This window comes from Papio anubis, chromosome 3 (genome assembly GCF_008728515.1).
Source record: "Papio anubis isolate 15944 chromosome 3, Panubis1.0, whole genome shotgun sequence".
Classification (NCBI taxonomy): domain Eukaryota; kingdom Metazoa; phylum Chordata; class Mammalia; order Primates; family Cercopithecidae; genus Papio; species Papio anubis.
In genome coordinates, this window is record NC_044978.1 from 178,915,968 (window position 1) to 178,937,878 (window position 21,911).

Sequence of the window (21,911 nt, forward strand, 5' to 3'; positions counted from 1 at the left end):
TCCCTGCCAGTAGCAGCTGCTGCGAGAGTCTGTTATTTGGCTCCCCCGTCCAGCCAACATAGATGGGTGAGCATCAGTTAACATACCAACAGGTGACAACAAGGGTGGCTATTTAACTGAAACTCCCTGAGCCAGGCATCTTTTTAGGGCATTAGCCCACTTGCTTCTTTACCAGCCTTGGGAGACAGGCTGTGCTGCTGCCCCATTTTTCAGATGGGAAACCGAAGGATAGAGGGCTTAAGCAGATGACCCGGCGTCCTGTGGCTGGTGAAGGGTGGAGGGCAGATTTGAACATACCCTGGAGCCTGTGCTCACTATGGACCTCAGGTCAGCTGTGCCCAGGGATCCCCATGTCACAGGCTCAGAAGTGCACAGAGCAGGTTGGCCTGTCCCTAGACCAGTGCCTGGCCAGGCCCTGGTGACAGGAGTGAAGGCTCAGGCCTGCCCTCCAGGAGCCCTGAGCAATATGGGAGACAGGAGTGAACAAGGAACTACATTCTGGGGGCTAAGCGCAGCGCGGGGGACAGCCCACATTGCAGTCCCCTAGGGGCCCTCCAGGAGAGCCTGGTCACTCTTCAGGGCATCAGGAAGACTGCCTGGAGGAGGCACCATCGGAGGCCCATCTGAGCTGCTCCTTGTCCTGTACACTTGGGAAACAGGAGAAGAGCAGCCTTGGGGTCGCCCTTCTCTGGCTGCCTCCCTGAGGAACTGACCCCTTCTCAGCCCTCCGTTCAGCAGGGTTGGGGCGGGGCTGCTTCAGCAACTTCCCTGGGCTGGAGCCCCACACTTCCGTCCCGTCCTGGCCCTGTGGCCTTGGCAAGTCACTTGCCACCTGGGGAACCACTGCCGGTGGGTCAGGGCTTAGAAACTCAGGGGCTCCCGGGCCCAGACAGGTAAAGACAAACAGCGACTCAGGCTAGAAAGGAGACCGCAGGGAGCTGTGGGGCTCTTGGGTGTCCCTGTGCCGGGGCGTGACACCTCATGGCAGCCCTGAGAGGGGAAACTGTCCTGTGTGGAGTGTGGATGCCTGTGTGCTGAGAAGTGGTGTCTGTTCTGGTTTTTGACAGCAGCCCAAGTGATGTGCCAGTGGGCCATGGCCAGCACCTGCCTATCCATGGCTGCCCCAGAGCTGTTGGGCGGGGGGCCGTTTCTTCACAGGTAGCTGTGGTGAGTCCTGTGATCACCCCAGTGTTGTCTTCAGCCCTGGGGGAACCTGTTGTTCTGCTCAACAAGAGAATAAAGCTGGGCTGGTCACACCTGGTCCTAGGTGATCCAGCAGGCACAGAGACCTAGAGTTGACACCAAGCCACTCAGCCACCATGACACTGCTGTGCGAGTCCACGCCCTGGCAGAAAGTCTGTTCTGGGCCTGTTCTGTTTAGCCCTGGGGCTAAAGGGCAGGCTCAGACGCACAGAGGGACTGGCCTGGTGCAGGTGGGAGGAAGGAAAGCTTCAGGCTGGGCGTGCTGTGGCTATCATGTGCTTAGCCTGTGCTAAGTGTGTGCTAAGCATGTGGCTCTGGTGGGCACTCAGGCCTCCTGGGCACCAGCCAAGGCCCCACCCCTTCCCACTGTGCGGCCCTTAGCTCTCTTGCTGCCTTGGTCATTCACAGGTCTACTGGTAGGACACGGCCCGGGGTTGGTGGGGGAGGAAGGAGGCGAGATGCGGGAGCTCTCCAAGCCGTACCTGCCACTCCGTCTCTGAGCAGCAGTCTTGTCTCTACAAGTCTCTACAGCAGTGCTGCCACCACCTTGACCGGGGGCCCACCCTCCTATGAGGTGGCCCAGCTCACTATGAGACTCTGGGGCAGTCATATGCCCTTTCTGTTGACCCCAGTGGGCGGCCAGCCCACATGCCTGCTGAATCTGCCAGGCCTTCCAACCATGGGGGATAGGGGGATTGCTTTGGCAGCCACAGGGACGCAGATATGGACAGGAGCAGGAGCCCTGGGGAGGAGGTGCACCCCACCGGGAAGCACCCACCAATGCTGACCGAGGCTGCACTGCCAGCCAGAGCCGCTGAGTGAGGGACAAAGAAGGGCCTTCGGGCGTGGGGAAAGCAGGCACCCCAGCTCCTACACTGAGGGCACCCTGGGCAGAGAGGGAGCCCAGCAGAGGGCACCCAAGACCCATGAGGAATTGGCCATGGTGTCAAGAGGTCAGCCAGGCCAAGCAGGGCCCCGAGGGTCAGGGAAGGGAGAGGGGATTATTGTGAGTGGGCCTCAGCTGTCAGATGGATTGTTTACATTAAAGACCAGGTAGGAGGTGGAGCAGAGAGAGGAGTAACCAGGCCACAGGAAGGCTGAGGGACAGGTAGACAGGGAGGGGAGAAAGCCAGGGTGGCCTCTAGGTTTCTGGCTGGGGCTGCCAGGTGGACGGTGGTGGCACAGCAGGAGGTAGGGTCCTGGGGGTTTCCCAGCGGGGTGCGAGCTTAGTCTTAGATCGGGGCCCAGGAGGGGCTGGGGCTCTGACGCAGATGTGGAGTGTGCGGAGCCCCCGCTACCCTGGGGACAGGCACAGCAGGAGGTGCTGCTCGGGGCTGTGCCGGCTGCTGGGGCACCTGCCCTTGATTATTTAGGAAGCAGCTGTCATGTCTGTTCTGTATCCTGACCTGGCCCATCTGATTGCTGTGTTCCTGCTGAGCCCCCACACCACACTGTGAGGACTGGCCGCAGGATCTGGTGAGGCTCAGTCTTCTGGGAACTTGGCAGTGTGCCTGTCTTACTTGTGCTCCAAGCCTCGGACATCACCTCCAGGAAGCCTCCCACCGCGAGTGAAGTCTACAGTCGTGTACCCAGCCCCAACCCTCATGGGTGGACGTGCTCGTTCTCGCCTGGCCCAGGGCGGGCTGTGGTGAGCTCAGGAGTCCTGCCTCTCAGTTTGGTGCCCTCGGCTCCTGGCACCCCAGACTGGCGTTTGGCCATTGCTCAGGAAAGGTCCACTGGGTCAGTGATGGCCCAGTCCAACGCCCCTGGGCAGGGCCTGTTAGAAGGGTGCCCTCCCTGCCAGGGCCTCCAGGCCACTGTCTGCCCTGTTCCCACCTCAGAGCTCAGCCAGCCCTGGGAAGAGAGGGCTGAGGACCATTCAGCCTGTTCATTCACGCGAACCATGGTCAGTGTCCCAGAGGCTGACGGGATGCCTGTGGTGCAGGGTAACCCTAGCTTCCCCATGTGGGGGATGCCCCGGTAGTGCGAGGCCACCACCCTGTGCCCTGTCTCTGGCACAGGGATGATGACAGCACACAGCACATCCTCTGTTCTTTCCACCTTTCCCTTTGGCACAGCCCCTTGTTGTGGTCGTCACGAGAGGAGCAGAGAGATCGTGGAGGTCAAGGGCTTGCCCAGGACCAGTGAGGCAGGGAGAGGGCAGCAGCACCCTTAGAGATGGGAGGGTTACATTGTATTTATTTACTACATGCCTAAGATTGTACTCTTAAGAGCGTTTGACATACATCCAAAATTTTTTAAACACTATAGAAGCATGTCTGGATGCATCAGTAATGTGAAAGTGGAAGCCAGCTGCCCTACTCCCAGCCCACTCTGGGAGAATTTTGTGCACGTTTGGAGCCAGCTGTTTGGGGAGAGAGGCCCCAGCCACTGCCCCTTGGGTGGATTTGATGTTCTGTGTTTGGGAAGAAGCCTTCTCTCCCTCCTTTTCTGTTTCTGCAGAATATCTGTTTAAGTCAGGGAGTTGAGCTTGGCAGTTCAGCTGCTCAGCCAGGCAGGTGCTGTGTCCTGGACTATGCTAGGATTTGGGGAGGAGAGAGGGCAGCTGCAGGCCCTGTTTGCAGTGGCTCCCTCCTGGGATCCCCGTTGTTCCTCCCCACATCTGCTCACTGTGTACCGTCCAGCGCCGTAGTGGAAGCTGGGGGCAAGATGGGTGAGACCCATGGACATAGATGGCATCCACGAAGGCTGGCGGAACCTGTGATAGACGATGGATGATGACCCAGGTTCCAGCAAGAAATGGCAGTGGGCTGTGCTGGGAAGGGGCGCATCCTGGAGGAGGCCCTAGATAGTGCCTAAGAAAGTGAGGGTCATTGGCTGATTCCGCATGGCATCCATGAATCTCTCAAATCCATAGGGCCTGTGCATGACAAATAATTAAAAAGGTGAAGGGTGTTCTCCATGGAACCTCACAGAGGGAAGGAGACCTGCCCGTGATATCCAGCTCTGATCACACTGCTGTTTTGTGATTAATAGGCAGACTTTCAAAGAATGAATTAGATTCAGGACCCTTTTAGTTTCAAGTGACAAAATCTCAATGGAAGTTGACACAAGCCAAAAAAGTAGAGGAGCAAGGGATTGATGAGTCCATGGATCTGTAGAGCCTAGAGTAGTTTGCTGCAGGCATGACTGGATCCGGGGGCTCAGGTGATGTCATCAGGAAGTACTCGCCCCGCCCCCATTCCACTCTGCTTTCCTGTGCTGCCTCTGTCTCAGGGGCTCTGCCCACAGGGTGACCTTCCACAGTTCAAGCTGGCATCCACGTGCCAAGATCAGCAGAAGGGGAAAGCCCGTTTCCCAGCAGTTCTAGCACAAACGCTGTTGGGCCGTGTCCATCCCCGAACCAGGTGCTGTAGTCAGGGAGATGACCTGGCAACTCTGATTGGCCAGGTGGGGGTGCAGGCCTTCTGTGCAGCACAGGGGATGGGGCAGTGCCACCCAGACCATGAGAGTGGGGGGGGGGGTTCCCCAAAAGGGGCATCAAGGTGTGGTCATCAGAAAAAGCAAGGAACGGAGGTCAAGCACACAGAAAAACGTGTGTTTCATGGGTCTTGGTGGTCCACACTGATGCAGCCGGCTTCTGGGGCTGATCTTTCTGGCACTGAGCAGTGAGCATGCTGGGATTTGCCTTTGAGCCCATGAAGGCTCCTGCTTCATGGACTAAGCTAATTGGTCTTCAGGACAAGCCCACCACTGCCACATGGAAACTGGAATAACAAAGAGGGTGTCTGTCCATCTCATTAAGATTCTGGGCCGGGCGCAGTGGCTCACACCTGTAATCCCAGCACTTTGGGAGGCTGAGGCAGGCGGATCATCTGAGATGAGTAGTTCGAGACCAGCTGGCCAACATGGTGAAACCCCGTCTCTACTAAAATACAAAAAACTTAGCTGGGCGCGGTGGCGGCCGCCTGTTTTCCCAGCTACTCAGGAGGCTGAGGCAGAAGAATTGCTTGAACCTGAGAGGCAGAGGTTGCACTGAGCCAACATCACACCACTGCACTACAGCCTGGGCGATGAGTAGACCAAGGCCTCAAAAAAAAAAAAAAAAAAAAAAAAAAAAAGATTCTATATATTGGGAAGATGTCTTGAAAGCTATTGGTCAAGGCTGTGGCTCACACCTGTAATCCCAGCACTTTGGGAGGCCGCAGGCGCGGGATCACAAGATCAGGAGATTGAGAGCATCCTGGCTAACATGGTGAAACCCCCGCTCCTCTACTAAAATACAAAAGTAGCCGGGCATGGTGATAGGCTTCGTAGTCCCAGCTACTCGAGGCTGAGGCAGGAGGAATGGCGAACCCGAGGCAGAGCTTGCAGGAGCTTAGAAATTGCACCACTGCACTCCAGCCTGGGTGACAGCCAGACTGTATCTCCAAAAAGTAAAAAGAAAAAAAGAAATGTCAGGCTATGAATAACTTCTGTGAAAAATTAATTACGGACTGGAAGAATCTTTTTAGACCACCACACAGGCTTGGACCTTCCATGTTTTGATTTTTTTTTAAAAGGGAAGAATAATATGGCCTGTGAACTTCATCAAGTAAAGAGATTTGAATTCGCGAGAGGTGCTGGCATTGTGGTGGGAAGCACAGCAACGGCCCTGGGGTGTCCTAGGGAAGTGGGGAGGGAAGAGAAAGCCTCCTCTTGTGAACAGCAACTCTGGACCACTCGCTGCAAAGCATCTCTTTTCATCATAAACCATCCTGTCAGATTGATATTAACGATCAGATGGAAGCTGCTTCGGAGCAGTGATGTGACCTGCACCAGGTCACACAGCACTTTACTGTTGAGCGTGGATCCACACGTGGGTCTGTGTCATTGTGATCGCTCACACTGCTGTGTGGGCCCACGGCCTTGATGCCTGCAGGCTCTGTGTCTGCAGTTCCTCTAGGAATCGTGAGCCTGCTGCTGAGCCTGCAACCAGAAAGCACGCCGGGGGGGCTCGTGGGGCAACGGCAGCAAGGAGTGAGAATTACCCTTGTTGGATTCAGGGAGCATCAAGGTCTCGGGACTCTGGGGAGGGTGGTGTCCAAAAGGGCTGCCCTGCGGGACCTGATGCCATCTCTGAGCAACGTCCTTGAGGACCCCAGCAAGGAAGCTGAGCCCGAAGCTCTATGCAAGAGTTGCGTCCAGGGAGAGTTACGTCCAGGAAGAGGGGTGTCCAGGGAGAGGGATATTCAAGGAGGGGTCGTCCAGGGAGGGGGGCCTCCAGGGAGGGGGGCGACCAGAGAGGGTGGTGTCCAGGGAGAGCAGCATCGAGGGAGAGGGGTATCCAGGGACAGGGGCATCCAGGGATAGGGGCCTTTGTGTCGGCAAGTTGCCCATCCAGAGGGCTGGAGTGCATCTGCCTGACCACAAGAGCTTGTAAAGAATCCATCTAATTCTTCCCTTCTGCAAATGTGTGTCTCACCCACACAACTTCACCTGTGAGGGCCTCACCTGCCGCCTACAACTTTGAGTTGTCCCAGCCTCCCTCTGCCCTCTGCAAACTGGGTGTGACCCCTCCTCTCTGCTTTTGCACCTGGCCACGTCCCATGCTGTCTCCCACTGGAGTCCTGTCTCCTGTACACCTGGGTCCTCTGAAGGCAGTGGCCAGGCAGCATTTGGTGCTGCAGAGCCGGTTCAGAGCCTGGCATGGGATGGTTCTGGGAAGGCCCTGGGAGAATTGGACCAGAAAGGCTGGTCCTAGGTGTGGTGTTACTGGGAACCATGCAGCCTGTCCCACTGTCAGCACACTTGGGTGAAATGGGTAAGACTGCGTGATACTTTTATACATTCAGATAACTTCTTAGGAAGTAACATACAGCACGAACTGTAGTTGATGTTTGGACCCTTGGTCTAATAATTCAACTGGAGAACCTGTGCTAGGAAAATGACTTCCCAAAAGAAAAGAAACGGTTCATGGCACCACTGTAGAAAACAAGAGGTTATCGGAAGCAACCTACGGACCTGATGGAGAGGAGTGGAGAGGCCCAGTAACCAGACTATGTCTCCTTGACAGATCTAGGAGCCACCCAAACGGTGAACTGACTGCAGCGCATCATGGGAAACCGGAGGACAATCCACTGCTGTGGACTGAAAGTTTGTGTCTCTCCCAGATTCATGTGCTGAGATCCTCACCCCCAGTCCGATGGTGTTAGGAGGTGATGAATCGTGAGCAATGGCTTTACGGTGGAATTAGTGCCGCTGTAAAAGAAACCTCAGAGAGCTCCCTTGCCCCTTCCACCCTGTGAGGACGCAGCCAGGAGACCGGAACCAAAACACAGGCCCTCGGTAGACACGGAGTCTGCAGCACTGTGATCTTGGACTTCCCAGTCTCCAGAATTGAAAGGAATACGTTTCTGATGTTTGTAAGCCACCAGGGTTGGTCTATGGTATTAATATTTTTGTTATAACAGCTCGAACAGGCTAAGGCGTTCACTCTTAAGAAGGAAAAGGTAATATCAAGATGTATAAACACTGATTATAATCTCCAAAAAAATATGTTTTATGTTGGTACGATCATGGAAAACATGAACTTGATCTGTTGGGGTGCTGGGCTTTGGATGCAGGTTCTTTGTATTCCTTAGGTCATGGGCTGTCAAACTTGAGTCCTTGGATCTTTCTAGAGCCCCAGCTGGAGCAGGCCTCAGCCAAGGGGCATGATGGTGGGACTTGGCTCTGTGCTCCCCTGCTTCCCGTGCCTCCCACCCCAAGAGCTTCGAACTGCTGTTGAACCACCCCACCCGCGTAGAGTTTGCTCACCTCGCTCGGGGCTGCTTGTGATCGGAAGGCAAACAGTGACTTTCTGGGCATCTTCTCTCTCTGTGTCTGTGTCTCTCTGTACTCCTGGCCTGGATTTGAAGGTGACGAGCAGCAGCAGATCTGAAGAGCCTCCTGCCGTCCCCTCCATCCTTCTGACAAGCGACAAAGTTGGCTTTGTGACATGTGTGTTTGTTTCTTCTGTGTTAAAGGGCCTACAAAAGGAGACGTGGAAATCCCCTTTGAAGAAATCCTGGAGAGGGCCAAGGCCGGGGACCCCAAGGCACAGACTGAGGTGAGGACTGCAGTGCCGGCGGGGACTTCAGGACGCTGCCCCCAGCACAACGGGCCTGGCCACGAGCCCCACAACCCACAGAGAAGTGTTGGTGCCTGAGACTGGGGTCAGGAGCCAGCATGATGCACCCTACCCCGCTTGAGCCCCATGTTGGTCGGGTGCCCATGTTCACTGTGCCAGTGTTCCTCCTGGCACCCCTCTGGGGAGCAGCACTTTTCCCCCTTTTGTCCAGCTCACGCCTCATCTTGGGCATCACCTCCTCCAGGATGACCTCCTGGCTTCTTGCAGCTGCCTGCTCTGTGCCACCCCCCAACATACACTGTGTATGCTGCACACTCTTGTCTCCCTGACTGGCCTTTCACCTGGCTTTTAGCTGTGTGCGCAGGGCCCTCAGAGCAGTGACCGTTAACTCAGCATCAGCCACGGGCTGGGCTTTGTGCCAGTGCTGGGGACGTGATGTGGCCCTGTCTTCATGGGTGACAGGTTAGTGGAAGAAGCAGACCCAAAAAACCCAAGTAGACAGACAGAAATACAATGATTTTGAATTTTGAATTTTGAATTACGGTAAGGAGAGAAGCCAGCAGCAGGCTGAGACAGGAGGTAGCTGGGGGTCCTGTGTCCTCTGTGGAGGCAAGTTCTTCCCACCTCACTCTGTCCCCTTGCACAGGACTCAAGCAGGTGACCACAGTTATCCTGAGCAGTTTCCCGCCCCCTCTTCTCCCTAAAGAGGAGAAAAGCTTCGATGCAAAACTATAAATGAAGAATTTCTGGCCAGGCGTGGCACAAGCTCACGCCTGTAATCCCAGCACTTTGGGAGGCCGAGGCGGTTGGATCACCTGAGGTCAGGAGTTCGTGACCAGCCTGGCCAACATGGTGAAACCATGTCTCTACTACAGATACAAAAATTAGCCAGACATGGTGGTGCATACCTGTACTCCCAGCTATTCAGGAGGCTGAGACAGGAAAATCACTTGAACCCAAGAGGTGGAGGTTGCAGTGAGCCGAGATCGCACCACTGCACTCCAACCTGGGTAACACAGTGAGATTCCATCTTAAAAATAAATAAATAAAATTATTTCCTGACCTCACAGCCATATTGTATTTAAAAGTTCCTCCGACATCCATTTGCCCAGGCATTTGGAGGCTGGGGGAGCGTAGTGAGCCCTTTTATGGGCTCTCTGTGCCCTGGGCCTCACTTTTTCCATCTGTAGAATGAGAAGATTGAACCATTTTAGCAGGGATTTTTTTTTTTTTTGCAAAGGGCCACATAGTGAATATTCTGGACTCCGCACAATTTCTCGTGTTGCTCAGCTTTGCTGTGGAGCACATAAAAGCAGCATGGACAACTTGCAAATGAGTGGTTATAGTTGTATTTCAATAAAACTTTATTTGCAAAAGCAGGCAGGGGGCCAGTGCCAACCCCTGGCTAGCTGGCCTCTCCAGCCCTGGCTTTCTGTGGTCCCCTGACTGTTTTGAGAGGTGTAAAGGACCCAGTCATGGTTCTGATTTCCATGCACTGATGGTAAGCCTTGGCAGGCAGGAGCAACTCAAGGAAGAGAGCCTGTACCAGTCGGAGCCCGTGATGACTCCTTCACTGTGTGGATGGGGTGGCCACACCTTCCTCACCTTGTTTTGAGTGGGAGGATGAAAGTGGTCGGAGGCCCAGTAGGGGCTCCAGCCTGAGTGGACATGCTCAGGTAACCCCATTCACTTCCTTCCTTCCTGGCCTGGGTGACAAAGGGAAGTGGGTGAAAGGAGGTGGGCTGGCTGGGAGCATGGGGTGGGAGAGGGTCTGAGAAGCTGGAGGCTGACTGGCATCTGTCTTGCAGGTGGGGAAGCACTACCTGCAGTTGGCCGGCGACACGGATGAAGAACTCAACAGCTGCACTGCTGCTGGCTGGTCCTCGCCGCAAAGCAGGGCCGGCGGGAGGCTGTGAAGCTGCTTCGCCGGTGCTTGGCGGACAGAAAGGGTGGGTCTGCCTGAGGCTTAGAACAGCCTCTGGAGGCTGGGCTGTGCCCGCCTGTAATCCTGCACTTTGGGAGGCTTTCAGATCGGCGGATCACGAGGTCAGGAGATCAAGACCATCCTGGCTAACGGTGAAACCCTGTCTCCACTAAAAATGCTGCAACCATTGTGCTGTGGCGGTCACCTGTAGTCCCAGTTACCGGGAGGCTGAGGCAGGAGAATGGCGTGAACCCGAGGTGGAGCTTGCAGTGAGCTGAGATCCAGCCACTGCACTCCAGCCTGGGCGACAGAGCGAGACTCCGTCTCAAAAAAAATAAAAAAAAGAACAGCCTCTGGAGGGTTGAGCAGTTTGTAATGCTGCTTACTAACTGAACAACTAAAATCTTACCAAACCTAATGCCGGTGATGCTGTTGGGAAATTTCAGTTTCTGTTTTGCTGGTGGCCTTGTCATTTTAGACACTGTTTCTGGACCTAACATGGGATATTTAACAGACCAAGCCATTTTCATTCTGTTTGGCTTGTGTTGGTGTCTCCAAGTGGTAACTATACATCCTGCTTCCCTGCTGGGTTCTGATCCAAACGGAGACATCGATCCTGGGTTCAGCTGAGAGGCAGTTTCCCTGAGGCAAAGCTGGACACTGTGATGTGACTTGCAGTCAGAGCGGCCCATGCCCCTGAGCTGACGTCCATCCGGTCTGGGCGGACCAGCTGAGGGACTGTGGGCCCACGCAGACCTGGGCAGGTGTGCTCACTTTGGGAGGAGGCAGGCTGACCCCTCAAAGATCATCTCTTTCAAACAGAGAGGCAGGGGAGGAAAGGGATGCAGCTCAGGCCACGGGTGCTCAGTTAGGACGTTGTCCTGCGCAAGGGAAGTGGCTGTCCCTGGTGCCGTGGGGCAGTGTGCTTCCCGAAGTTTCCGTGTCTCAGGGAAAGACGAAAGTGGGTGTCACAAGGTGTTTTTTGTAATGATACCTTTGTATAAGTATTTTATGCATATCATAGAAAACTTGGAATATGTAGAACACATAAAGATACAAATTACTCATAACCTTGAAGCCCAGAAGCAGCTCCCATATTTTGGTGTATTGTCTTCTGTTTTTTGTTTATTTTTTGAGGTGGAGTCTTACTCTGTCACCCAGGCTGGAGTGCAGTGGCGTGATCTTGGCTCACTGTAACCTCCACCTCCCTGGTTCAAGCAATTCTCCTGCTTCAGCCTTTTGAGTAGCTGAGATTACCACCCCAGCTAATTTTTTTATTTTTAGTAGAGACAGGGTTTCATCATGTTGGCCAGGCTGGTTACACACTCCTGACCTCAGGTGATCCACCCGCCTTGGCCTCCCAAAGTGATGGGATTACAGGCGTGAGCCACTGCAGCCAGCTTGTATCATAATATCTTAAGAGTTACATTTACTATACAGAGTCTTTCTTTGAGAATTAAACTGATGGTTTTGAAAAAACTAACAATGGCATTGTTAGCCAGAATTTCTCACCAGTCTGGCCTCCTGATTCCAGAGCAGGTGGAATGATCTGGAGGGGGCTCAGGCGGCCCACACGGCTCATTGGCAGAAGCCAGGGATACCCCAGAGGCTGCTGGAGCAGAGCGTGCAAGGGAGGAGGCTGGTTGGCCCCCTGTGTTTCCCCCAGCTGCACACACCTTCTGATGTGCAGTTGTGCTTTCTGATTCGAAAAAAAATACGTGGTCACGTGGAAAATTTGGGAAATGTTCAAAAGCATCTCCATGCGAGTCCTCCTGCCCTCTATTGGGTTGTGTGGGCGTCCCAGGCTGTTGAGGGTAAAGGGAGGAGGGTAGCCGCGGACCAGCAGTAAAACCTGCTCTCCCTCTCCCTGCTGTCCGAGCCTTCCTTAGAAAGGGCTGAGCTGTGTGTGAGACAGAGGAAAGCTCTGTGGACACAGGGGTGGCCCTGCCAGTGCGCCCAGGCTTGTGACTGCGGTGAGACCACTGTGGGTTCAAGACAGCTCTGCCTCTTTCTGAATGTGTGACCTTGGGTGAGCCAGAACACAGGCCTGTGCCTCGGTGTCTGCACCTCTGAGAGGGGGATAGCAGCACCTTCTGGGAGGGTGAAACGGGAACAGGAGGAACAGGAAGAGGCTGCCCCCTTCCTGCCACCACATAGGGGGCGCTTGGGGCTGTCTGCTGCAAGACCAGCCTGGCCTCCCAGCTGGAGAGTGGACGTGGCAGGGGCATGGTGTGATGTCCTCCTGGGCCAGGTGTCCATCCATCCTTCCCTGGTAACCAGGTCCTGACACCTTGTATGAGTCTCCCTCGACAGCCTTCCAGGCAGAGTTGGCGGAGCCAGAGTGGCACTGAAAGCTCTAGCAGGGCACACAAGGCCTTGACCACATGCTGTCCCTCAGGCATCACATCGGAGAATGAACAGGAAGTGAGGCAACTCTCCTCCGAGACCGACCTGGAGAGGGCCGTGCGCAAGGCAGCCCTGGTCATGTACTGGAAGCTCAACCCCAAGAAGAAGAAGCAGGTGGCCGTGGCGGAGCTGCTGGAGAATGTCGGCCAGGTCAACGAGCACGGTGCGAGGATTCACCCTGGGCGCCAGCCTTCCCACAGGGGCCAGGACCTTCCCTCAGGGGCTGGGTCTTCCCACAGGAGCCGGGACCTTCCCTGTGAGGACAGGGGCCTGCCTTGTGGGGACCAGGGGACCAGAACCTTCCTGTAGAGACCATGCCCTAGTGGGGAGGTGTGTGGGTGGCATTTTGACAGCATCTGCCCTGGCTCCAGTGCTCACTCACTCAACAAACCAGAGGGCATTCTGCCCAGTGCTCTGTGAGCACGTCTACCAATGGACAGACTGTGTCCATCACCAAGTGGGAGACACTACAGGGTGTGGAGTCCACCCTGGCAGCTGGAGGTGCAGAGGTGTGGTGGCCCCTGCATTGCCTGCCCTGGGGCCCTGTGATCCCCAGAACGTAGGATGCCCCCTGGAATTGGTGTGCCCTGGGAACAGTGCGTCAGTTTCTGGTGGGCTGCAGGGCACGAGGGGATGGTCAGCCTGTCTGACTCTTAATCCACCCTGTCCCCTGCAGATGGAGGGGTGCAGCCAGGCCCTGTGCCCAAGTCCCTGCAGAAGCAGAGGCGGATGCTGGAGCGCCTGGTCAGCAGCGAGTGTGAGTGCAGCCCTGCCCCGTCTCACCCATGCCTCCCGGCCCACGCCTGCAGGGTGACCTCTCCTTCCTGTGGGACCTCTCCCTGGCCTGCCCAGTCTCACCCATGCCTCCCGGCCCGTGCCTGCAGGGTGACCTCTCCTTTCTGTGTGACCCCATCCTGGCCCTGCTAGGATCTCGGGCGGTCCATTTGGGGGCTAGGATCTCGGGCAGTCCATTTGGGGGTCAGTGTTCTGGATGCTGGGAGTGGACACTGCCCACCTGGAGTGCACGCACTGGAGGGAAGGCAGACACAGGACAGAAACCATGATGTGCCAGTCCCTCCTGGACAGGGAAATACTGGGGGTGGGGACCCGCGGGGGAGTCCTGAGTGGGGAAGGATGAGGAGGGTGTTAGGGGAGGGGCTCAGGGCAGAGGGAACAGCATGAGCAAAGGCCCAGGAGACCCAGCAGGGTGTGGAAGGGGCTCTGCCCCAGCATAGGCCCTGTGTAGGTAGGCAGGGAACAGAGCGGGCAGAGCCTAGGCGGGGGGATAGAGCTCTGGGGCACAGTGAGCTGGGGGTGCCTTTGGGATGTTTGTGGTCAAAGAATGAGAAGAGACTTCACATCCTCCAGGTGCAGCTGGCCAGCCTCACTCTCTTCCATCCACGTGGGATAGACTCGGCAGTCTGAGGCACCGGGAGCTCCTGTCCTGGAGAAGATAGACAGGCGGGGGGCTTGGGGGCTCAGTATCAATGGGGGCCTGGGCCAAGACCCAGGTCTGCCACAGACTCTTCTTGTGACATGGGCAGGTCTCATTTTTCTTTCTGGGTCTCAGTTTCCCTTCTGAACAGCGAGATGATCAGACGAGGGGACTGAAGGACGTCGCCTGTCCTAGGAGCCTCTGTGGCGTGTAGGGCAGAGTACAGGTGGGAGCACAGATCCCACCTTCCCGCTGGGCCAGTGAGAAACTGTCCAGAGGGTGTGGTCACAGCCCTTGCCTCTGCGTGGGCGGGCATGGGTGCGGGGGCTGTGGGTTTCCTGCTCCATTTGGGGGAGACAAAGAAACGCCTCACATGGAAATGGGAAGAAATCTGTGACTCGGAAACCCAAGGACCAGAGAGGCTGTGACAGTGTCCTGCCACTGACGTGGCGTGGTGCCTGCTGTCCTGAAGGGAGGCACCTCTGGGCAGGAGCAGCCCAGCCTGGGTCTCCATCCTGGGTGGCACTGCGGGCAGAGTCTAGACCCCACCTCACTTCCCACTCCCACAGGGGTTTGTGGTGAGCCGGGCACACCCGCTGCTGGGCCCAGTCTCTGTTGCTGGGGGTGAGTTAGGAGTCAGCACTGCCAGCCTGGGGGCCCCTCCGCCAGGCCCTCAGGGACAGGACCCCAGCACCCCCATTGTTTCCCCTCCATCAGAACGTTCCCATCAGGCATCACCTGTTTCTCTGCCCGCTTTTCCAACAGAACTCCCAGAAAGAGGCGTCTGTCGTCCCCATCTCTCGTCCCCCATCCCATGCTCTCAGGCCTCTCCCATGTTATTCCACCGAAGCAGCTCGTCCAGGCCATCAGTGACCTCCTTGCCCGGCCACTTCTTGTCTTGTCTGACTTGGTCCGTCGGCAGCGTGGGCAAAGATGACTGCTCTTCTCCTTAGAGCCTCTGCCCGGCCAGGCCCGGGGCCCTTGCTGCCACCCTGGCTACTCCTTCTTGGGGTCCCTAGACTAATGTTCTGTCTCTCAGGACAGGACGTCCTGCCCGAGGTATTCATCCGTATGAGGACAGGGCCTTCCTTGTGGGGACCAGGGTCTTCCTGCAGGGACTGTGCCCTGGTAGGGAAATGAGTGGGTGGCCTTGGTGACCACTCTTGTGTGTCAGACGCCGTCCTCAACCCGCAAGCCTCCAGCCTGCCCGGGTTGCCTCCTGCCCATGCTCCTTCCACATCTCCTGTACCTGGCTGTCCCATGGTCAGCTCACAGCTCGGGTGTCTACAGTGAGCTGCTGAGGCCTGTGCCACCTGCCACCTGTGTGGGCCCCCCAAGGCTGCCTCATCTCTCTTTGCTGCTGCTACATCTGGGTGCTGCCCTGACTCCTCTCCTCCTGCACACACAGCTGATCCATTAGGAGGTCTGTCAGCGCCCACTATCACGGCTGCCATCTTGGATGCAGCCTGTCTCCTCCCTAGGGTTTCTGCAGCACCCTGGCTTGTCTCCCTCTGCCCTGCCCCAGCACGGTCCTTTCTTTCTCATCCTTCCCATGGAGGCCCTCCTGGACACCATCTCACCCACGGTAGCTGGGGTCCTTCAGGGGCCTCATTGCCTCCTTAGGAATCATGTTGGATGGAGGGGTCAGTGGGCGCATAGCTCTCGGTGGATCACGTTGGGTAGAGGGGTCAGTGGGCACGTAACAGGCTCTTGGTGGAACATGTTGGATGGAGGGGTAAGTCGGCCCATGGCAGGGTGCATGTTGGATGGAGGTGTTAGCAGGCACATAGTAGGTGTGGGCAGATCCTGTTGGATGGAGCGGTTAGCAGGTGCACAGTAGGCCCTGGGTAGATCATGTTGAACGGAGGGGTTGGGGGCGCAGATCATGTTGGATGGAGCGGTTGGCAGGGTGCTGGCCTACAGGGCGGCTTGTCACCTGTGCTGTGAGAAGCCACACGCTGGCTGGAGGTAGAGAAGGGAGTCAGCATGCACTGGAGATGCAGGTTGTGAGGCTTGGTAGGTGAACTGGGTGAAAGGTGTGGGTAAGTGGCCTCCAGGCATGAGGAGCTAGGCAGAGAGGGACACTTGGGGTGGGGACAGCACACCCAGGGGCCGGGGGCCAGGAGTGGAGGCTGGCACTCGGCAAACCTGCCCCCTTCCTCCTCACCCAGCCTGGTCCTCACCCCTCAGGCCACCCGGGGAAGGGTTTCCTCCACCTGAACCCACTCAGCTCCTTTCTTAGCTTGGCCCCACGCCACCATCCCCAGCCCATGGCTCTGTGATAGGGCGGCAGTGGGGCCCCCATGCTGTTTTCTCTCATGCTTCAGCCAAGAACTACATTGCACTGGAGGACTTTGTGGAGGTCACTAAGAAGTACGCCAAGGGCGTCATCCCCAGCAGCCTGTTCCTGCAGGACGACGAAGATGACGACGAGCTGGCGGGGAAGAGCCCTGAGGACCTGCCGCTGCGCCTGAAGGTGAGTGACCGAGACCCCAGTGAGGCCGGAGCCTGCCTCCCAAGGACTCGCACAGCTTAGGCAGGGCACCTTCCAGGAAGCTGCAGGTGAGGAGCTTCTCGTCTATCACAGAGTGTCCCAGAACCGCGCCGCTGGTACCTCGGGACATCATCTGTCCTCATAAGGATGTGTCCTCAGGAGGGAGGCCTTTCTTTCCTGAGCTGTCAGGCTTGGAAACCAGGGGCGGTGTTGGGCAGGAGTGCTGGGATGGCCAGCACGGGGCCTCGGGTCCTTCTGTGCAGAGCGTAGGGGGCGGTGGGGCGGGCTGAGGCCGACTTTCATCTAGACTTCGTCACTTAGCAGATTTCTCCGTGTATGTCCAGAGTGGAGGCCAGTGCCTTGAGATGCCTTCCCCCAAAACAAAGTGCCCATGTCCATCAGGCCAGGGAGGACCTGCAGAGGCGCCCACTGCCCCTGGACCTGCAAGGGCTCAGGGAGTGAGGCCAGTGTGGGAGCGTGGTGGGTGGCACTTGTGCAGGGTGACATTGGGCATACCTGGAGGACATGAGCAGCTTGGGCGGCAGGAGGAAAGCAGGGAAGCCCAGCAATGTGGGCCTGACAGCTTGTTTTCTTGGCCATGTGGCCCTATGGCCTCTCACAGAGTTGCCCACGGTTCAGCTCGCATGGTTCAATTAGCTGTGTGCCTGTCTCACTCTGCAGAGAGTACCAGGATTTCCAGAAGCTTGGCCTCATGACGCAGGATCCCCACTGAGGCCAGCACAAGGGGCCCCAGCAGATGGTTGTCACAGTGCCTGCGGGCAGCGTCATGCACACACCCTGGGGTTCTGTCTTCTGAACTGACTGAGAACCTGAAGGAACTGCCATCATTGTACTCAGATGGGTGCATGCGTCAGGGCCAGGACCAGGAGATGGTTGGGCCACCAGCTGTCAGGCAGGCAGTAGGCTGAAAGGTCACCATTCTGGAGCCAGGGAGAGGGTCAGAGTAAGCCCACCCTCTGCGGGGGAAGAGCAGGAACCCAGGTGCTGCAGGAGCGGCTTCAGCCCAGAGAGCAGCAGGCACAACAGCCCTGCTCCGGAGACTCGGAGCCAGATGAGTCTGAGTGTGAGCCCCGCCGAGTGCCCAGAGCTGCGAGTCCTCTAGGGTTGCAGGTGGAAGGCTCTGCGCCTCCCACTTGTATGTCCAGGGTATGACACTGACCGGTCTGCCGAAGTTCTGAGACGTGGGCCGGGATGGCCAAGAGCTTGAACCAAGCAAGCACATGTTTTTGACTGACGGTCTGCTCAGAGCTGGCCCTAGGCGGGCATATTCAGAGATTGGGTGCCATCATCGCCTTACTAATGGGAGATGAGGAAGCTGGGGTTCTGGCATGGTTTTGGCAAAGACACTCCCTAAATGCCAGTGAGGGTCACAGGTGAAAGGGCAACTTGGAAAAGACCCTTGGGCCAGGCGGCCATGGCCCAGGTGTCCCAGTTTATGCCGTCTGGTGTAAGTACTATTATAGTAATGCCTCCTCGCATATGCATCCTGTTTGGATGCATTATGTCACCTATTTATGGATGGTGAGTCCAATATTGTGTAGCACCTGAAAGTCCTATTTTTTTATGTTACTTAATGACAGGGTCTTGTTCTGTTGCCCAGGCTGAAGTGCAGTGGCAGGGTCACAGCTCACTGCAGCCTCAACGTGCCAGACTCTAGTTACCCTCCCACCTCAGCCTCCCAAACAGCTGGATGACAGGCATGGGCCACCACACCCAGCTGATTGTTTGAAACAATTTTGTAGCGATGGGGTCTCACTATTGTTGCCTACGCTGGTCTCAGACTCCTGGGCCAAGTGAGCCTCCCACTTTGACCTCCCAAACTTCTGGGATTCAGGCATGAGACCCTGTGTCCAGCCAGCCTGAAAGTCCTTTTTAGAAGGGAGAGATTTAAACTATTCTGACAAGAAATAAACAAGGCTCCGATTCGCTTCGGTTTTTGAAGCTGTCAGAGCACTTTGATTCCTTTGCAGCTTGTCTTCTTAGAAGTCTCTTGTGAGGGAGGTAATGAATCGTCACAAGCATCTCCGCAGGCTGAGAGCTGTGCCAGCTTTTAGTAGCCGTTTGCAGAACAGAGAGGTCTTCACCCAAAGTGAAAATGGCAGATGCCTCTTTGTGAGCCAGGCTTACTCCCACAAAGACTGTTCCAGACTCCACACAGTTCTCTTCTGGAGCCTGGAGGTGCAAGCTGTCATCGTAGATAAAATCCTCTGAAAACAAACTTCATCATATCTGAAAATCCGAACATTTTTAACATTACGTAATTGGAAAATCCAACGCGGGAACATTTTTGCCCACAGGTTTGAGCAGAATCTCGTCTTGGCTCCCTTCCGCAGCCCGCCTTCTTCATGGGTCCGCTCGGCCACCTGTGTGGTGATGCTGCTTCCTGGTTTCTCGTGGCAGCAGAAGGGCTGATCACCGCGGGCCCAGACCGAGAGCTCTGCAGCGTTCTATTCATAGAAGCAGACTCCTCACTCATTTTTAAAATTTCATTCTTTTTCCATCTCAGGAGTTGCATTTGTTTGAACCTTCTCTGCAGAAAAGGAGACTGAACTTTTTAATCCCGTGTCAGAGGAGGGTCTTGAGTGGACACTACAGGGAGCAGAAATTGGGGCTTTAAAAAGAGAATCGTTCCCTGGTCATTGAGTTCAGGTGGATGGCCAGCCCCTCCACACTGTCTGAGCAGAGGCAAGATGCCATCCGACATAATGTTCTAGAATCTTCCTTGTCTTTTAAAGGCCCTCTCAACCAGGTGGCTGTATGTGTTCCTCTAGGCAAAAGAACGTGCATGACTTTGAGTAAGACGGGATTTCAGATTAATTTTTACCAAGGCCACCCCCTTGCTACCATGGCGGTCGTGCGTGAGACAGTGGTGGTGAGCAGTGGCGGGCCAGGCCACCTTTAGTTGTCCTGCTGTTAGCAAGGCCCCCACACAGGGATTAACTGAGCAGCCTGCCGGCTGACGCACATGTTGACTCATTTCTAGCTGTTGATTTTAGCCGGCTGGCCTGGCGTCATACTCCAGGGGCTCGCCCCAGACAAACCCTGGAGCAGGTTGGTTTTCATAAATGCCCTCTGGCTCTCTGGCAAGCATTGGAAATGCCCTCAACCCTGTGGTGCCTGGTCTTCCCTAGTCACCCCTGGCCATCTCCTGGCAGTGTGAGCACCTCTCTGCTCGTGGAGAAGGTTGTTGACCCCAGAGAGACCTGGGGGAGCTATTGGCTGCTTTAATCATTTATTTGCTTGTTATAAAACAGAGATTAAGTGGACTGTCACAAATATATACGAAGCAGCAGAGCTGTTCCCCCATACGTGGAGACGTGCATGCACGTGCTCCTGAACACTTCCGTTTCCTCCATGAGCCTGCCCCTCTCCTCAAATCTGTGGAAGACTCAAGTCTGTGTGTGTAGTTGTGCGTGCACACACTCCTAAACACTTCCGTTTCCTCCGTGAGCCTGTCCCTGTCATCCGTGGAAGGCTCAGTCTGTGTGTGTAGATGTGCATGCAGACACTCATTTTATTTCCATTTCCTCCATGAGCCTGTCCCTCTCATCTGTGGAAGACTCAGTCTTCCGGTTGCTTCCAGGTGTTCTGGTCCTCCAGAGCTGACAGCCAAGGCTCTTGGCAGGTGAGGGCCACATTCTGGTGTTGTCACCCAGTTGCCATTCACCTGGGATCCCTCCTTGGCCCTCTGGTGGGTCGGGTGGAGAAAGCCTGCCCCAGGGGATTTGTGGGGGCTGGTACTTCCCCGAGGCCCTGAGCTCATAGGGTGCAGCTGCCACTTCTTGTCTGTCGGTGCTCCAGCCTGGCTGTGTCACGTAGCCCCTCAGTAGACTCTGGACACGCAGCCAGGCTTCCGTACCCCCATGTGGGGCCACCCCCTAGGCGTCCACTTCCTGGTGTTGGTCCAGGCTCCTGGCACTTCTGAAGATGCCCAGACCCTGCTTTGTATGCCACACCATGCTGCATAAGCACTGGCACCATGGCCACTTTCTCCCACATCCCCTCCAGTCCCTCTGCCTGGCTGCCCCGTGTTCTGGCAGGGCTCAGGGCCTCTGAGTTCTGCACAGACCAGGCAGGCATGGGGGCCGGCCCTGGGTGGCAGCACTGCTTCACCCCATCCTGATGCTGCTCCCAGCATGCCTTCCTCAGCCCTCTGCTCCTCTTGGCTGTGGTGAAGGCCAAGAGCTGCTTCTGACCTCAGCGCTGTGTGCAGAGCAGGGAAGCAGGACCCACAGGTGGGGGGAGGGCAGCCTTTGGCCGTGGCTGTATGGGATTGTGTGCCTATTGTAAGCACCATGGGGGCGTGCGCTGGTGTGTATGTATAGGTGCACACGTGTAGGGTAGGTGTGCATATGTGCACGTGTGTAGGGGTGGGTGTGCATGTGTAGGGTGGGTGTGCATGTGGGGATGCGGTGTGGGACTGGGTATTGTACATGTGTGTGCACAGTGTAGGGAATGGGTGTGCACACCTGTGTGGTCATATTGTGTGTAGGGTGGAATTACATGAGTGTGTGTGAATGTACATGTATAAAGTCGTTGTGTGAATGTGCGTGTGTGAATGTGTCGCGTATACAGGGAGTGTAGCTGTGTGTGTGAATGTCGCGTGTGTAGATAATGCATTTAGAGCGGGTTGTGTGTATGGGTAATGTAGAAATTAAGGTTATTGTGAATGTATGTAATATTAATGTAAAGTGGAGTTACATGTGTGTGAATGTACTGCATGTGTAAAGTGGAGTTTTGTGTGTGTGTGTGTGTGTGTGCACATGCATTAATGTAAAGGCCCGGAGTTGTGTGTGTAGTAATGTAAAAGTGGAGTTATATGTGTGTCACGAGATACATGTGTAAAGTGGGATTGGAAACAATACATGGCAGGCATGGAACGAAGGAATGTATTCACAGGAACGTACGCGACAGGGCGGGAATACAGGCACGCAGGGTATCAGGCAGGCGGAACGGTAACAGCAGGGTGAGGGCGGTCGGCGGCAAGCGCGGACGCGCAAGTAATGGAACGGCACGCACGCAGGGCGACCACGTGATGCGGCGGCGGAACGGCGGCAAAGAGGGCAATTACGCGCGGAACGCATGAAGTAATTACGCGCGCGCGGAACCGCATCGCCAGCAGGGCATCTGGCGCCAGCGGCGGAACGCATCACAGGGGACCGCGATATCCGACCGAATATCCGAACACCGAGGATAATCCGATCCATCGATCCAGGAGGTCCCGAGCTGGGAGAGTGGTGCTGGTCCCTCTGCCTGTGTCTGCATTGAACTCCCTTTTCCTGACGCTTGCTCTGCTGCCCCTCCCAGGACTGCCTCGGCTTCTCCTCCTGGAGCCCAGCCTCATGAGGATTGCCGT

General features: G+C 56.0%; 1 protein-coding gene across 1 annotated transcript in view; it reads left to right on the top strand.

Annotated features, from left to right (window-relative positions):
* Window positions 1-21,911, top strand: part of WFS1 (wolframin ER transmembrane glycoprotein) — a 34,484-nt gene that overhangs the window by 9,507 nt on the left and 3,066 nt on the right. Inside the window, 6 exon segments of the mRNA XM_009206495.3 lie at window positions 8,172-8,254; window positions 10,084-10,144; window positions 10,147-10,224; window positions 12,598-12,768; window positions 13,282-13,362; window positions 16,368-16,516. Coding sequence (XP_009204759.2) covers window positions 8,172-8,254; window positions 10,084-10,144; window positions 10,147-10,224; window positions 12,598-12,768; window positions 13,282-13,362; window positions 16,368-16,516 — 623 coding nt within the window.